General features: G+C 44.7%; 1 protein-coding gene across 1 annotated transcript in view; it reads left to right on the forward strand.

Annotated features, from left to right (window-relative positions):
• Window positions 1-725: 725 nt before the first annotated feature.
• LOC308083784 (glutamate receptor ionotropic, kainate 2-like) overlaps window positions 726-18,903 on the forward strand; it is a gene marked incomplete at both ends in the record, with an annotated part of 246,464 nt that continues 228,286 nt past the window's right edge. The window contains 1 exon segment of the mRNA XM_080426131.1: window positions 726-840. Within this exon segment, the coding sequence (XP_080282257.1) occupies window positions 726-840 (115 nt within the window).

The raw sequence follows: 18,903 nt of genomic DNA on the forward strand, positions 1-18,903 counted from the left end.
ACAAAATATTTTCAGAAGGTTGGGTCTACAAATACATGTTAATTTGGGAGGTCCTTGACATGGCACCACTGGTTTAAACAACATTAGTTAACAAGCCCAAAGTGTTTGCCGGCAATAATACCGGAGAAATATGCCCGACCGTTTGCTCTCCGCTTCTCCCACTATAATCTTGGCTCGACGTCAGATGTTGCACCGACGGCAGTGCAGCAGAATGCAAGCATAGACAGCCGAACACACTCGCTCGCAAAGGTGTATAGGGGCGCGTTTCTCTGCCGGGGAGAAGAGGGATTCTGTGCCTGCCTGGGATATTCAACGCTTTGTATTCTCCCCGCCGATGTTTCTTATCTGTCTCCCAGGTTCTCCCCGTGAACGGAGCTCTCCGCGGTCCTGAACCCATTGGCTGCCTAACATGGATGCCTCGCAACCGTCAGCCGAGTCGGAAGGTTGTTTCTTGGCGCAGTGAAAGCCGGACTGGATGGACACGCAGCGCTTGCTAATGTAATAATGGATCATCTGGGGAAACGAAATGCTTTTGCCCTGATCTCCATCATGAGTGACCAACACCACCATCATGCCCTGATGAGCCTTCTGAGCCGTCGTCACCCTGCTGCTGCTTAACGTTTTCAACAAGGAGAGGAAGAAGAAGAAGAATTTTCTGGGGGGAATATATATTCTACTCGGATCGGATCCCAGGGAATACATACAGTGTTTTCACCATGAAGATCATGACCTGTTCCCTGGTGATAACTAATGCGAGGTTCAGGGGCATGGTCAGGCTTCTGCTGCTGCTGTTACAATGTGTGGGATATTCCCGTGGGATGCCGCACGTCTTGAGATTCGGTGAGTTATAAGCTTTCTTTTTTGTTGTCGTCGTTGTTGTTAAAAGTTCAGTCACAAAGTTGTTACTTTTGCGTACTTGTTGTGCTGTGCACCACTGTACTGCCATGGAGCCACATGTGTTTTATGCTCTATACCGTGGGTCTTCAACAGGGGGTCCGGGATCCCTAGGGGGTCCTCAGAGTTACTACAGAGGGGGGGGCACACACCAAATATTGGTGTGTTAGGAACTTTTTCTTTGAACATTAACCACTTGAACCCTAGCATGCCTTTTCTGAGGGGAACGTTATTAGCCAAAAATAGCAGATCTACAAGCTAACGCCTGCAGCACTAGGCGTTGTGCGCTTGTAGATCGGCTATTTTCGGCAAACAGGTTTGCTGTAGGGGAAAAAAAGAGCAGATCAAGTACAAGTATTGAGGGTTTAAGTGTGGTTTAATCTGCAACATAATGTTATACAATATGTGGTGGTGGGGGGGGTCCCTGCCTCGTCATCTCTCTCTCAGCTAGGGGGTCCTTGGCCTGAAAAACGTTGAAGACCCCTGCTCTATACATAATGCTGTCGCCTGCTGTGAGACCTAGGATTACTGGGCTAGTGTGCCAACTATTTGACTGCTATACAAGTGTTTACATCCTATGGTTATATATTATGCTCAGGGACCGTCGCGTTCTTTGAGTGTTGTTGCAAGGACACCACTGCTGTTTAGAGAAATGGCCAAAAAGACGTGACAAGTGTGTCTTTAAAGTTGGCATACACTGTAGCGATAGATACTTCTGTTTAAGGATGAACCTGCCAGGCACCCGTATCACTCTGTGCCGAATTGTCAAACTGCAAATGTCAACTAGTTGAAGAAGTAATGAATTCCTGACACAGAACCTGTTGCTATGGGGCCTAGAGTGTGTCTTTCTCCTGTGTAGCTTATATACTCTGCTTCAGAGAGCGAGGCCAGGAAGGAGAGAGCTGTACTCTGCCAGTCTCTTGTTTATGACACCAGCTCAACCTTTCATTTTATTATCTTCCACATTTAGAAACACACACACACACACACACACACACACACACACACACACACACACACACACACACACACACACACACACGCACACGCACACACACACTGGTTCAGCACCATCCGACTGTATCCTGTCACAGCACCATTGGGGCAGCTCTCTGTCCCAGCACCATAGACGGCACCTTTTTCACTAGTTCCATGGATAAGCACCCTTCCCTAGTAACCATGGACAGCACCCTTCCCTAGTAACAATGGACAGCACCCTTCCCTGGTAACCATGGATAGCACCCTTCCTTAGTACCATGGATAGCACCCTTCCTTTGTACCATGGATAGCACCCTTCCCTAGTTCCATGGATAGCACCTTTAACTGGTACCATGGATAGCACTCTTCACTATTCACTAGCTAGCAGCATGGATGGCACCGATCAGTAGTACTGTGGACAGCTCCCTCCTCTAGTACCACGGACAGCACCTTTCCCCAGCATCACCACAGCTCCATTGACAGCACTGTGCAAGGTTGCCAGATCTGCTTATTATAATTCCCCCGCAATATTTTATTTGAAAATAGCCGATCTGCAAGCTCACAACGTTGTGAGCTTGTAGATCTGCTATTTTCAAATAGCTGATGTATATGTTAAAGTGCTCATGTGGCCCTATAGTCGCTTCTTTTGGGCTGGTTTTCCTAGACCTGGTTGCTTGTTTCTCTCACAGAATCTGGCAACACTGGCATTGTGTTGTGTTCACAGTCCACAGGCAGCATTGGTTTGGGTCTAGAACAGGATAAAAAATACACAGCATACGTGGGCTGTCTGCGTTGGCAAGGCTGGTCTCACCACGGGCAGCATCATTAAAACGGTTGCACATGTTTCACCATGAATAATAATGGCATTGTTAATTTGCCGTTTGCGATAAAAAAATATCCGTGACCACATTACTAACAACCAAGTCAGGCAATGGGGGGAGTCAGTATTGAGCTTATATTGTATTAATACTGCATGCACAGTAAACTGTCACCATACCCTATGCTATCCTCTATCTTCACTGACTAGAGCTCAACTATGTTTGTAGTACATTTAAACTTTAGATCACATTAACCTCACATTCACGCACACTAAACGTTTTGTAAGTACTCGATGATACACAGCTTAATCCACCTTCCTTACGTGAAACTATGCAATAAATTGCAGAGGTGGTTTAAACGTGCCATTTGGGTGCATTTGTGCTTTGTAAGCATGTGTGTGTGTGTGTGTGTGTTTATGTTTAGAAGTGTATTTTAGAAGTGTGCGTGCGTGCTTGCTGCTTGCGTGCGTGCGTGCGTGCGTGCGTGCGTGCGTGTCTGAATGTGTATGAGTGCACAAGGGAATACAAAAGGAAGGAATAAAGTAGAAGAGTCATCCAGGTCTTGACTATGTGCTCCCTTGCAGCAGAAGTCTCGTGATCTCAGACAGAAAGAAAGGGTAGTGGATGGAATGACGGAGGGAGCACGGATGGTGCCGGCAGAGATAGATTTCTGTGAGAGGAAGGTTTGTGTGCGTGTGTGTGTGTGTGTGTGCGTGTGCGTGTGCGCGTGTGCGTGTGCGTGTGTGTGTGTGTGCGCGTGTGCGTGTGTGTGTGTGTGTGCGTGTGCGTGTGCATGTGTGTGTGTAAGAAAGAGAGTGAGCTTTCAAAGAGAGAACCCGCACCAATGGGACATCAGAAATCCCGCTGTCTTTTCTCCGGGGTGCGGAGCCATTTGTATCTTAGATGAGATCCTGTGAACTTGCACTGGGGTCTGGGTGGAATTCCGTGCAGTACAGCGGCCTGATCCGTTCAGCGGCGGCTATGGTGGCTGGCTTTCACTTCAGCATCTGCTCATCTATGGAGCCGTGCAACGCCTGCTGTTGAGATTATCATCTGCATTGGATGGATGGATGGATGGATGGATGGATGGATGGGGGAACAGCTGGTGGAGAAGGGGGGGGGGGGGGGGCAGGTGTTTTGGAGAGCTACGGCCTTCTTTTACAAAGCATAGGCTAGAGTGGCTCATTTATATGATTCATGAGAAGGGATCAACAAGAACAGAGCTACAAGCTATAACAACGTGTCACAGTATGACGTGTTGTCAGCTCTTATATCTGCTCTTTTTTTCGGTGACACCAGGTGACGTCTAAGCGTTTGGAGATGCACCAATTTGAATGCATTCCAAACCGTATGCATTCCAACCTTCTTTCATTACCCTGTGGAATTCTTTCATTAGATTCAACGTTTTTTGCAATTGTCAACCAAATGGACCCTTATGGGTCTGTAACTCTGAGAGAGTGCAAATGGACACCAAATGGACCCTTACGGGTCCATTTGGTTCCATTTGTACACTCTCAGAGTTAGATTAACATTGATTTTACAGTGTATATTGGGGTCCCAGAGATAAAAAATGCAATCAAATTGGGGTCCATGACCTACTAATGCAAATCCAATTGAGTTCCGTGAAATTGCAATGGTTGGGAATCACTGCTATGGCCTTAAAATGGTCTCTTTTGGGGGTCCCTGGCATATCTTTTCAAATGGGGGTCCGTGGGCTGATATGTATCAATTTGGGGGTTCCTTGACATGAAAAAGTTTGAGAAGCACTGGGCTAAGGCTACTATAGGCCTATACTATTGCCAGCGGTTTCTGCGCAACAAATCGCTGAATAACGTTACACCACCATGTTCCTGCTGTGTTATGAGCTGAGTGAGTGATAGGTTGGATCATTAGGTGTGCTGGTGTTCAGCATGTGTGTGAAGGTCACCGTCTAATGAGGAGATGAGCTAAATGCCGTGGGTCCTCCAGGCTAGAAAAACTCCCACTCATCTGGCTGATGAGTCCCTCTGTCTGGGGGAAAACATGCGCCTGTCAATAACCATGGAAAAGGCTGACATTATACAACACACAGAGGACAATAGGGATCTTCCCCCACTTCCCCACCCCCAAATAACTTCCAGAACAAGGAGATTTGCGGAGAGAGCGAAGCTACTTAAAGTGTAGTGAGACAATGTTGAGGCAAAGCGGATCACCCAGGGACTAGACACAATGTTTGATCTGAAATGGGGGGGGCGGTGATAAGCAGTGGTGGAAAACGTAGTACATTTTTTACTTGGGTAAAAGTATCAATGCTGCAATGTAGAAATACCCTGTTACAAGTAAAGGGCCTGTGTTCAAAATGTTACTTGAGTAAAAGTACAAAAGTATTGGCATCAAAATGTACTTAAAGTACCAAAAGTAAAAGTACTCATTATGCAGAATATCCCATTTCGCAAGTTTTATAGAGTATTTAAAATGTACAAAAATCCTTTGAAAATGTTGAGCTTGTAGATCGGCTATTTTCAAACTGCCAAAGTTTTAAGGGCTGAAGTTGTGTGTATGTTTTGTAAGCTAAATCTACAAAGTAGCTAGTAACTAAAGTGGTAACATAATAGTAATGGAGTAAAAGTACAATATTTGCCTCTGAGATAGGGGAGTAGAAGTACAAGTACTGAAAATTGGAAATACTCCAGTAGAGTAAAAATACCTCAAAAGTGTACAGTACTTGAGTACATGTACTTAGTTACTTTACACCACTGGGTGGTGATAAGCATAACAGCCTTCATTGAACAAGCTAATTTTCTCAGATCATGGTTACCGTCCTACTTTATGGATTCCCTGCAGACAGAGAGAGTATATGGAGATGTTACAACGCAATACATACGCCCCCTTCACACCTGGAGGTAAACCCATATCCCATGGTTGTGTGAGATGATGAATAGACTGACTGAGGTATGATTGAGAACCATTAAAAAGGTGGGCTGTGGGGTTAAATACATCATGACAGCTTGTATTAGTATTATTTAGAGAGAGAGAGAGAGAGAGAGAGAGAGAGAGAGAGAGAGAGAGAGAGAGAGAGAGAGAGAGAGAGAGAGAGAGAGAGAGAGAAGAGAGAGAGGAGAGAGAGAGAGAGAAAGAGAGAGAGAGAGAGAGAGAGAGAGAGAGAGAGAGAGAGAGAGAGAGAGAGAGAGAGAGAGAGAAGAGAGAGAGAGAGAGAGAGAGAGAGAGAGAGAGAGAGAGAGAGAGGCAGCAGTGGAACCGCTTCCCCCAGTCACAGTGATGTAAACTAAGCAGCTACTTAATTGTCTTTGTACTCTGTGCCTTGAGTGAGAATTTGGATAAACAGAGCGAGGGGGAGGGGGAGGGGGAGAGTGAGAAAGAGGGGGGCAAGAGCAGTGGTGTAAAGTAACTAAGTACATGTGCTCTCAAGTACTGTACTTAAGTACAATTTTGAGGTACTTTTACTTTACTGGAGTATTTCCAATTGTCAATACTTTTACTTCTACTCCCACTACATCTCAGAGGTAAATATTATACTTTTACTCCACTACAATTATTTGAAAACTTTTAGTTACTGGTTACTTTGCAGGTATAAATTACTACATTATAAAACATACATTAACCACTTTAGCCCTATTTTATACCTAGGCTATTTGAAAATAGCCGATCTACAAGCTCACAACGCAGCTTGTAGATCGGCTATTTTCAAACATTTTAGTACTTTTACTTTTGATACTTTAAGTACATTTTGATACCAACACTTTTGTACATTTTGAATTCCGGACTTCTACTTGTAACAGAGTATACTTCTACATTGCAGTATTGATACTTTTACTTAAGTAAAACATTTGAGTACTTTTTTCCACCACTGGAGAGAGGGGGAGAGAGAGGGAGTGGGGGGGGGGATGATAGAGCAAGTGAGAGAGAATATATATAGAGAGACTAGAGAGAGAGAGACTAAAAGAGATTAGTCAGCCCTTTCTTTTTGACTCTGAGCAATTTATTCACTGTGGACCAAACTGTACATTTGTCAAAAGGCTGACTCCTGACCTTCTTGCCGAGAGCCAAGAGGAGAAGGAGAACACGGCACACACAGCCTAAGTGCTCTCGCTCAACAGCTCTGAAGAGGAAGAGTACACCTACTAAAGATTTGTTGAAATTTGTGCTTTTAACCCATTGAAGCCGGGAACGCATCTGTGTCATTTTTTGATTTCTTTGGCTATTAAAAAAATAGCAGATATACAAGCTCGTAGCTGCTATTTTAAAAAATTGTGAAAAATTGTGAAAATCTTTGAATATATATATACATTTTTAGCTCAAATCTTTGATTCTGGGGGTCCCTGGAACAAAAATATTTTGAGATGGGGGTCCGTGGCCAAATACATATTATTTTGAAGGTCCTTGACATGAAAAAGCTTGAGAACCACTGATATATATATATATAGCAACATACTTTAAAAAAAGAAGACATCTGTAGAATCCCCAGAAACAGAATTTTGAGTTAAAAATGTTCGCTTAAAAAAAAAACCTATATATATATATTCAAAGATTTGCATACATTTTCACGATTAAAAAAAAAATAGCAGATCTACAAGCTCATAGCGCTCGGTGCCGCGCTATGAGCTTGTAGATCTGCTATCTTTGAATAGCCCAAAGAAATCTAAAAATGACACGGATGCGTTCCCGGTCTTAAAGGGTTAATTTGGGGACATTGGCGAGTTCTGAAAATCTATTAATATGCGTTTGCTAATCCCCACTGAATGCAAGTCAGTGAATAAAAATCACAGTGTGTCAACATGGCGGAGGAAGGCTGTTTCCCCCCAGTCATTTGTTTATTGCACTCACAACTCCTCCACTTTAATTAAACAGGCCTTCGTCCTAGCACATGTGTTCAGAGGTCAAGGTTTTAGTAGCCTGAGGCTACGAGCTCAATCCATGGTCTTGAAGGGCGGACCCAAACACAGACGCCTGGATTTGTGCGTGGCTTCCTATTGCTTCACCAATCTATGTCCCCGCCTCCCCTCCCCTCCCCCCCTCGGCCTGTGCACGGAGCACGCTGACGTCACCAAATTTAGAGCGACGCCCCTCTGCACTCTGATTGGTTAGGAGATAACAAGGTCCAAGACCATAGTTCCTGCATCGCTCCCCCAGGCTTTTTTTCTTTTGTAACAAAAAAAAAAGCCTGGGTTTCCGAGGCTAAGGTTTTAGAAGCCTAGTAATGAAGCTATCATAACAATTACAAGCATGCTTGTGTATTGCTTTGGCTGAACTATGTTTGACCCCAGTTAAGCAGAATCTAATCTGGTTTGATGGCACCACGTTAAGGGCAATATCTTTTTAAAAGGCGACCATATTCTTTGACTGTTTCAGTTTGGCTATGGCTAATAATCATCCCATGCTTTGGAAGTCGCCGCTAGACGTTTTCAAGGATCCACCATTCATTTATATAAGCTTTTCATTTATAGTATAACTGTGGTTTATCACTAAGCCATCAGCAGTTATCAGCAGAGGTGGAAAAAGTGCTCAAATGTTTGACTTATGTAAAAGTATCGATACTGCAACAACGTAGAAATACTCTGTTACAAGTAAAAGTCTGGAATTCAAAATGTACTTGAGTAAAAGACATAAAAATGTACTTAAAGTACCAAAAGTAAAAGTACTCGTCATGCAGAATGTCCCATTTAACAAGTTTTCAAATGTATAAAATGTATACGAATCTTTTGAAAATAGCAGATCTACAAGCTCACAATGTGTCGCATCGTGAGCTTGTATAGCTAAAGTTTAAATAGGGCTGAAGGGGTTAATGTATGTTTTGTAATAATAATCAAAATCTACAAAGTAACTAGTAACTAAAGTTTTCAAATAATTGTAGTGGAGTAAAAGTACAATATTTGGATCCGAGATGCAATGGAGTAGAAGAAAAAGTAATGGAAATTGGAAATACTTCAGTAAAGTAAAAATAACTCAAAATTGTACTTAAGTACTAACAGTACTTAAGTAAATATACTTACTTTACACCGCTGGTTATCAGACCAATAAGAGCAGTGCGTCAGCCCCCCCCCCCCCCAAAAAACACAGTACATGAAAAGAAAATCCAGTTTGACACAATCTAAATGTGTGTCGTGACGAATGGAACTCACTTCTCATCAGTGGTGTGAAATAATGCGGCCCCCGTGCCGGGCGAGAGAAAAAGTCTGTTTTATGACATTGGGATGAGGGGCATCAGTAAAGCCTGTTATCTGTCGCCAAAGGACCAACATTTAACCAGTGCTGTCACCTTTAAATCACACAGAGCGCAGAGACAGCATGCTGATAAAACTCAGGGCAAGCGCCGAAAGGAGAGGTGCTATCAAACCCATAGGAACAACTATGGCCCCCGAGTAATTCTCCCAATAAATAACTAAACCCACTGCTCCAGGAAAAGGTCAGGGAGAAACCATCAGCATGTGCAAGCAGTTATACTCACACATAACATACAAATAGCCGATCTACAAGCTCACAACACGTCGCATCACAACACATTGTGAGCTAGTAGATCGGCTATTTTCAAATGACCAAAGTATAAGATAGGGCTGAAGCTGGAGACAATTATCACATGAAAACACACGTGCAAATTTTGCTCTGAGTGTAAAATTGGACCCTTACAGGTCAATGTGCACACTTTCACAAAAGACCCTCAGATTTAAATGAGCGCTAGAGGAGGGGGTTTCATAGTGTGAAAACGAGAAGACAGGCACAACCTTTGGTCAAATCAGTATGGCTGTGTTTTTAATGAGCTACGGCACTGCAGGTGGGTGGAATCCCGGTTCTCTGTCGCCCGTTCGTCACCGACACAAACCTCAGACGACTAACTGCTGCGTATGCCAGTGGTGGAAGAAGTACTCAGATATTTTACTTAAGTAAAAGTAGCAATACCACAATATAAAAATACGATGTTACAAGTAAAGGCCCGTGTTCAAAATGTTACTTGAGTAAAAGTACAAAAGTATTGAAATGTCAAATAGCCTATGTATAAAATAGGGCTTAAGTGGTTACTGTATATTTTATAATACAATAATTTATATCTGCAAAGTAACTTGTAACTAAAGTTTTCCAATAATCGTAGTGGAGCAAAAGTACAAAGCCTCTGAGATGTAGTGGAGTAGAAGTAAAAGTACTGCAAACTGGAAATATAAAAAAATACCTCAAAATTATACTTAAGTACAGTAATTGAGTAAATGTACTTAGTCACTTTCCACCACTTATGAATGCAGTGGCAACCGGAGGAGGGGTCATACTGGGGGCAACAGACGTGCGAGGTGTGACGCGTGTACGTGCGCGCGCGCCCTGCTTTTGAACAGTATGTTCTCGTGGAAACGGTTACTCAGCCGATACAGCCGATAGGTCTGTTGAAATGGAAATAGGTTGAGCGGCTTCGCAGAATGGCAACGCTCATTATATCACCCCTCATTGAGGGCAACTCAAGCATATGATATGTCACGGAGTCCCTTTATGCCTTCAGGCAACGGAGCGAGCGTTACACGATGGCGGCGCTGCTTCTTTCTCTTGTCCCCCCCGCTATGACGTCGTTGTTGATATTATAAAGCGTGCATTCCTCTTCTTCGGATATTTCTTTTCTCCCATCACTAGTTTAGAGTCCTCAAGATGCCTGTTTGTCAAAACATTGACAACAAACGGTTCACTGCAGTGAAGAAAAACTCAATTTAAATTTGTGTTGGGGAGATAAAAGGATCCACTTGGTTACGTCTGTGCTCTCTCTGAGTTACAAATGGACACACTAACACTGAGCATTTTACTATGTGGCTTATGAAATAGAATGCATTAAAGGAAAGGGAAAATGGCTTTAAACATGATGCCAAGCAACTGAATCGGATAACAGAACGACAAAGGGACGGACGTGCCATGGTTCAAAATTGTGTACCAATAACCAAAGGCAACGAAATGAGCGGCAAACACACTTAGCCTTTCTGAGCGTCATTTTCAAATCCACCTTGCCCCTTCATGTGATTTACATGACGCTGTATTAACCGTGCATAAAATCACGTATACGGTGTTGAAGCATTTCTTATTTCGTGTTCCATATTTATGTTTAGTTTGATTGGAGCTGAATGAAAATTGGCTTTCTTTTCACGCAGTAAAATATGGTGTGTAAAAAAAATGGCCCCCGGGGCTTACGTCAGAAATGACATTCCACACTTCAACCTATGGACACCCCCCCCCTCCCTCTCTCTCTCTCTCTCTCTCTCTCTCTCTCCCTCTCCCCCCCTGCACCACACATTACAATGTCTGGTGATGATGAGGGTAAACATGGAGCCTCACACACGCCAGTCAGAGAGCCAGGCCTTTGATGTAATAAATGTCCAATGTTCTAGGTGCCCTCTGTTTAAAATGCATGACTTGCCAGCTCCATCCCTGACACATTATAATCACTGAACCTCACCCTCTGTCACAGCTTCAATATTTCACACTGGCCTTCTGTTTGCCCTTCTCATTGGCTAATTTCTCTCTCTCCCTCTCTCTCTCTCTCTCTCTCTCTCTCTCTCTCTCTCTCTCTCTCTCTCTCTCTCTCTCTCTCTCTCTCTCTCATCTCTCTCTCTCTCTCTCTCTCTTCCTCTCTCGCTCGCCCCTGTCTCTCTTTCTCTCTGTGAATGAATCCAAGTTTTCTCTGTCCTATCTCCTCCGGGTGATGTAAAAAAGTGTGATTTATTTATTTTTAAGAAAAAAAACTAAAAAACTAAATGGACTTATATTTGCCTTAGCGCTGCCAGTCTGAATTATTGGCTACCTTAAATTGAGTTTTAGCAGGGTTGGCTTTGTGAGTATTACACTGTGTCCTGGCTGACAGCCAGCAGACTCCCAGCAAATGTATTTAAATCAGTGCTAAGCTGCTTAAAATATTCATATTTCACTCACTACTAGTTTATAGAATATTTGAAACTATCTGTGATGACTGGCAAATCGGCAACACAGTTGAAAAATATCTCATCGACTATTTTCAGGTAAAAAGTGGCCCTATCCACCCCCACACACCTACACACACCTACACACACACACACACACACACACACACACACACACACACACACACACACACACACACACACACACACACACACACACACACACACACACACACACACACACACACACACACACACACACACACACACACACACACACACACACACACACACCATGGCCAGCGTCGAGGCAGAGTTGTGAGAGAGAAGAGTATGTTTCTGATATGGCTGAAGCTCTGCGAGAGAGAGAGAGAGAGAGAGAGAGAGAGAGAGAGAGAGAGAGAGAGAGAGAGAGAGAGATGAGAGAGAGAGCAGGAGGTAGAGAGAGGGGGAAATGCCACGTTCCTCACAGGGCTTGTGACGCCGCCATGCGTGAAGACATTTAATGTGCCTCGTGAAATGATTATTCTAAAAGCTGCTCTCCCCCCAACTGCCTGCATCCCCTCGGTTTGGCTTCAAAAAAGCACACGGTCTCTCTGTTCACTGTTAGTTTTGCCAAGTAGCAATAAGGCACATATTTGTCAGTAATTAGCCCGAGAGCCTCAGAGGTCTGCTCGCTCTGTGCCGTGGCGTGCATCGCTGCCTCCTATACTGTGTCTACATTACCCTATCTCCTTCCATTGGCCGCATTCTGTTGGATTGGGGCTGGGTGAGAGAACTGCTGACTGGCTATATAGATGTACAGTTTGGGGCTAGAGGTGACTGACTTTGTGTGTGTGTGTGTGTGTGTGTGTGTGTGTGTGTGTGTGTGTGTGTGTGTGTGTGTGGTGTGTGTGTGTGTGTGTGTGTGTGTGTGTGTGTGTGTGTGTGCGCTCGGGCGCGTGTGCGTGCGTATGGCTGTGTGTGTGCTGTGACTGGGCTGTTCTCATACTGAGGACACAGTGAGGACAGGTTCTCTTGTGAGGGCCATTCTCCCTGTGTTCCTGTTAACGGTAACATGAGTCACGACTCCTAATGCCGTGCCGTCCTCTTCCTGTGGACATTATACTCTCTGTGTGTTCTGTCCTATACCGTTGTCATTGCTCCGCGCCCGGCGGTGCCGTGATGTCTCTGTAGGACGGTGTCATGGCGCGGCTGTCTGAGGGACAGGGTCATTCATCTGCTTGTTCATTCGGACCGTTTTGGTCAGTCAGCATAATTGGGAAGTAAAAGCCCAATTTATTCTTCGGCGTTCGACCGAGTTGCTAGAAGAAAATGACTGATTTCCGGCGTGACAAAGTCCAATTAAGCCTTAACCACATTAAACCTGGCTTCCCTGTTTTGAGCCGGTCATCATAGGCAAAAAGTTCTCAAAAATAACAGATATTTGCCGTGATCTACCATCTCACAAGGCATTGGATTGCGATGTGTATAGCAAGTTGTAGATCATTGGTTCTCAAAGTATTTTATACTTTGGCTATTCAAAAATAGCAGATATACAAGCGCATAGCGCGGCACAGGGTGCCGCGCGCCCGCGCTATGAGCTTGTAGATATGCTACTTTTGAAAAAACTTCGAAAACGTGTGCAAATCTTTAAATATGTATTTTTTAAAGGCGAACATTTTTAACTAAAATCTTTGCTTCTGGGGGGCCCCTGGCACGACATATCTTCAGGTGGGGGTCCACGGCCAAATACATATCAATTTGGGGGTCCTTGGCACGATAAAGTTTGAGAACCACTGTTGTAGATCATTATGTATTTTTGCCTCGAGATACCTTTATAAGTACAAATCAGTCTTGAGTGGGTAAACCAGCCAATAGGTAGCTATTCTGTCCAGCTAATCCGGCTGTGAGTGAGTTACCGAAATCTGTCAGGCAACGTTCCAGCCTATCAGTCAGTCAGAAAGTCAGTCGGTCTGCCATTCCCAGCCTGTCAGTCAGAGTCTCAAGCAGATCTCTCTATCCTCCATCTCCTCTGGCTGTGGGAGGCAGGAGGTAGGAGGAGGACCAGAGATGGAGCTGCTGCATGCTTGTGGATGTAAAGTCCTCTCAATTGAGAATGGCAGAGCCGCCTCCTAGAGTCAATAACTCATTTGGAAGGGGTTATGAATTAGAATGATCTTGCTGAGGGGAAGGTAGACTCCAGCCCATATCCTGCCTCTGGTCTCTAAAGAAACTGGAATAATAATCTGCCGAAAATCAATAGTGGAAAGCAGTGCCACGGGGACAAATACCACAAGCCCATTCTGTATCTCACACACACACACACACATGCGCGCGCACGCACGCACCCATGCACGCACGCACGCACCCATGCACGCACAAACAGACTCTCCTATCCGTCAATCGGCTGAATTTTCTGCTGATACGCCATAAATCCAATTCCCGAAATGTCATATTAAAATTTCAGGCCGTTTAGATTGGGCCGTGTGTTGAGAATGATGGCTCGGCTCTCCCAAGGGCCCGGATTATATGTCAATGATGTCCTCGGTGCCAGGGAGCTGCCTTTTATTAGCTTGTATTTAGATTGAAGTGTCATCCACGCTGTGAGTGCTCCTCTGCTGCTGCTGTTATCTGACAGTGTTGTCCTGTATGTGCGCGATGCCATGCGTCCCTTAACACTTTCAACCTGGTTTCCCATGTCTTTGGCCATGTCATTATATGGCAAACATTTTCAAAACATTCCAACAGAAATGATGCCAAATAATAGCCGATCAACAAGCTCACAACACATCGCTTCATGTTGAGAGCTTGCAGGTATAGGCTATTTTCGCAGCTAAGTATATCACTTACAGTATATCACTGAAATGTATATCACTGTGTTTATGTATGGCCAGCGCTTTTTGTGTGTCCTTGCTGATTTCTGTATGTTTATCCCCTTCTCTAAAACATTTATATACGGCTAGTTGACAAGATAAACCTGTGGTGTGATGATGTGTGTGATGTGTATCGTTCAGATCACGTCTATTGTGATACTACACAAAACGTGAACCATCAGAGTGTCGGCTCGGACAAAACGAGGATCTTGCACTGTCCTCTACATCCACCTATAGATACCGGAGAATGGGAGGACAAGAGTGTGTGCGTGTGTGTGTGTGTGTGTGTGTGTGTGTGTGTGTGTGTGTGTGTGTGTGTGTGTGTGTGTGTGTGTGTGTGTTGTGTGTGTGTGTGTGTGTGTGAGAGAGCTTTGAGTGTACTGTACAGTACATGACAGCAGATGAAGGTGCAGAGAGAGAGAGAGAGAGAGAGAGAGAGAGAGAGAGAGAGAGAGAGAGAGAGAGAGAGAGAGAGACTGGTACACCTACTGTCTGTAGGGTCCTTGACAGTGCAAACCTCACTAGGTCAACTTGCTTGTGAAATGGAGGAGTTTGTTTTGCGAGCCTGGTGCTCTAATGAAATGCATTAGCATCATTACAGATGCTTCCCCTCTCGTCTCTCTCTGTCTCTGTCTCTCTCTCTCTTTCTCTGTCCTCCCCGCTCTCTCTCTCTCTCTCTCTCTCTCTCTCTCTCTCTCTCTCTCTCTCTCTCTCTCTCTCTCTCTCGCCCCGGTCCTGTGGTCCCTGCAGCCAGAGCGGGGCACACAGTGCGTGACAACGGTTTCCTGGGTCAGTTGAAGCGTTTGAGCTCGACGCATCCCTCAGGGTTCTCCAGTCCTTATGCTTGTGTTGCACTGGGGCCTCAAAGGCCCAGAGAGGGGGGGGGTGTAGGGGTTATTTGCCCTGGGCACAGTTTTAGTGCCCTAGCCCCCCCTACCACACACACACACACACACACACACACACACACACACACACACACACACAACACACACACACACACACACACACACACACACACACACACACACACACACACACACTACACACACACACACACACACACACACACACACCCCCATCCACCTACTGTACACCCCTGAGCCTCTGTGGCCACGATTAAAGAAGATCAAAAACAACTCCCCATCCAGCTTCGCTGCATTGCCAAGGTCGCTGCATCCCTCGGTGAAATACACATTGCGCATGCCTCTGTCATTTTGTATTTTTTAAAAACCACGTCCCGCGGTAACTTTATGTATCTATGTGTGTACACACCGGCGAGAGCGCCGAGTTAAAAGGATGACTGAGGGGGTATAAAGTTGTGTCTGTGCGCGTGGCGGAGGAGCACGGCTCTCAGAGGAAAGAGGCGTCTCACACACACTGCTGACTGGAGAATAAAGGCAAAGCGCTTGAGGCGTTTCCTGGAAGTTGCAGCGACATCACAAACAGGATCACTAAACCCACCAAACAGGATCACTGGATGTGTGGGGAGCGAGCGTATGTTATCTGGTGCTCTCTGAAGCCGTGTTACGCACACACCACGCTCTCCGCCATGTTATCTTTGTTCTTTGAAACGTTATGTAGTGTGTAGGATCTGTTGTTTGTGTGTGTGTGTGTGTGTGTGTGTGTGTGTGTGTGTGTCTGTTCTTTTTGTCGTTGGTTGTGTAAGTGCAAGAGTTCTCCGCACTGGCAAACCCCCTTTTGTAACCCCCGAGGGGGGGGGGGGGGAATCTATTCTACATCTCTCCGATACTCGTCTCATCATCCTCACAGTGACACCACCATTCCGCACCACGGCTCCTGACATATCACAGTTCATTGTCGTGTCTCTCTTTTATTCTCCTTGCTATACATGAGTGTCTCTCTCTGTGTGTGTGTGTGTGTGTGTGTGTGTGTGTGTGTGTGTGTGTGTGTGTGTGTGTGTGTGTGTGTGTGTCTGTGTGTCTGTGTGTGTTTTATGTCGGTGTCTATGTGCACAGACACTCCACTGAGATTACTGTGTGTGGTATACAGTGCAGGGAGGGGCGCTTTGCTTTGATTCCCAAGATGTGGTCGTCAGGCCTCATCGCTCCAGGACTGAGATCTTCACTTAAAAGGGAAGAGGAGGAGGAGGAGGAGGGGGGGGGGGGGGGAGGGGGAGAGGAGCAAGGGAGGGCCGTGAAAGAGGAAAAAGAGAGAGTGGAGTGAAAGGCAAGCAAAGAAAGAAAAGGGAGCGTGTTAAAAGAGCAAGGAAGTGAATGGCACGTGACCATGACTGCATGTGTGGTTGAGAGTTTTAGGGGGGCAGATCTACAAGCTTGTGTCGCATCGCGACGCGTTGCGAGCTTGTAGATCTGCTATTTTCAAACATTTCAGTTTTTTTACTTTTGGTACTGCAAGTATATTTTGATGCCAATATTTTTGCACTTTTACTCAATTAACATTTTGGACACTTTACTTGTAACAGAATATTTTGTTTATATGGTGGTATTGCTACTTTTACTTAAGTCAAATATCTGAGCACTTCTTCCACCACTGTGCGTGACCATGACTGCATGGAGGTATAGAGTTTTAGGGGGTGGGGGGGCTCGGGTTGTGTGAAGGTCTGCTGGGGGGGGTGGTGTTGCGGAAAAATGTGACGAGACGACTGAGCAAATAAATAAATAAAGGATGTTTCCTCTTGAATGAAACATGAGCGTATAAACGGCATCTGGGGGAGAGGAGAGGAGAGAGGGACCACAGACTCTGGGTTCAACAGCGGTACGTATAGTGGAACCTGCTGGGAGACACCAGACCTTAGCACACCATTTCCTCTCCCATGACATTTATGCTGGCGGCCCGGTGGTGCGCCAAAGCCAGCCCGGGTCACTCATGTGTGCTGTTATTCAAACACAAAGCCATGCCACGCGCCGTGTGATGGATTATGTTTTAAACCCGTACACAGTATACTTTGTTGACCGCGGGGTCCCCCACGGGTCTGTGTTTGCTCCCCTACTTTTTTCCCCCGGCACTGTTGTACTATAAAATATACAATATGCAATGTATATGTAACTTTCCTCTTCCACCTCGGATTTTGAACCCAGTTTCCTGAGCAAGTGCTGACATTTTTTACCATTGAGCTAATAGAGCCTGCCTGCTTGCTTAGGGATACATTTAATCTTGACCTTAAAAATTTGTGTCAGATCCTGTGTCTAGGTGAGATATGGCCTCAATAGAAGAGCAGGGAGACAAAATACAACCATACATATTGTATCAACATCTACCTTACAGATTGGACAAATCAATTTTGTTGTTGTTTAAAACAAGTTACATTGTACCGCTTTTAATGAAGATATTTACTTTTAGTTTTGCAGCACTTATTCTGTATTTTCCTATAGACAGTCACATTCTAACTCGCTCTCGTCCTTCTGGTTCCTTTTGCCAATTCGGAACTGGAAAAGACTGCTTTCAGCATCGGTGCACCTGATTCTTTGGAACCTCTTGCAACTCTTAAACTGAATACACTAGCATCTATTGGCCATTTTAGGAATTGACATAATAACCGTGCATTACCTGCGTGCAACTGTTTCAACTGATTGTTGTCAACACTATCGTTTTTCTTTGCTGTTCTTCTGTTATTTATATGTGTGTAATCGCGGCATCATTGTAAATGAGGGTCTACCTCAATGGTCTCTCCGAGGATCTTAAATAAAGGTTGAATGAATATGGTTGAATGACCAAACCTTGCCACATGCGATAGATATACATATATACATATATACTGTTATATCCTATTAGCTTCACATTGAATACAGTCCCACTCATATACTGTATATGTGGCTCTCCGTGTCAGCTCTCATAGCCCTGAGGTGGCTTTATCCTGTGTTGGTCTTAAGGGGATTGCTGCACTGCAGAATGTCCTGGTAGTGCTCTTCCTCTTAGCCTAGACTTCAAAGGCTTCCCCACTCCCCTCTGATAACTGTTATAGACGTGGAGGGGGCCTGAGAGGAAGGGGTTGGGGAAAGTGCATTTAATTCACATTACAGTGTATGCTGAGCTGGAAATACAACCGCTGTGTTCGCTAGGTTCACATTTGGGTCTATTTGAGTCTGATTTCACGTTAAGTTTGACTTGCCTTGAAGGGGTGGGGGGGGGGGGGATTGGTGTGGGGTGGGGTGGGTTTGGGTGGGGGTGGGAGAGAGTGGTTATGAGCAGTGGTGGAAAGTAACTAAGAACGTGTACTCAAGTGCTGTACTTAGTTACAATTTTGAGGTACTTTTACTTTACTGGAGTATTTCCAAATGTCAGTACTTTTACTCCTACTCCACTACATTTCAGAGGCAAATATTGTACTTTTACTCCACTACAATTATTTGAAAACTTAGTTACTAGTTACTTTGCAGATTGCAAATTATTATTATTATAGACGCGTTGTGAGCTTGTAGATCGGCTATTTTCCAAAAATGTAGTACTTTTACTTTTGGTACTTTAAGTCCATTTTGATATCAATACGTTTGTACT

Source organism: Gymnoscopelus braueri (assembly GCF_963280865.1).
Source record: "Gymnoscopelus braueri genome assembly, chromosome: 4".
Taxonomy (NCBI): domain Eukaryota; kingdom Metazoa; phylum Chordata; class Actinopteri; order Myctophiformes; family Myctophidae; genus Gymnoscopelus; species Gymnoscopelus braueri.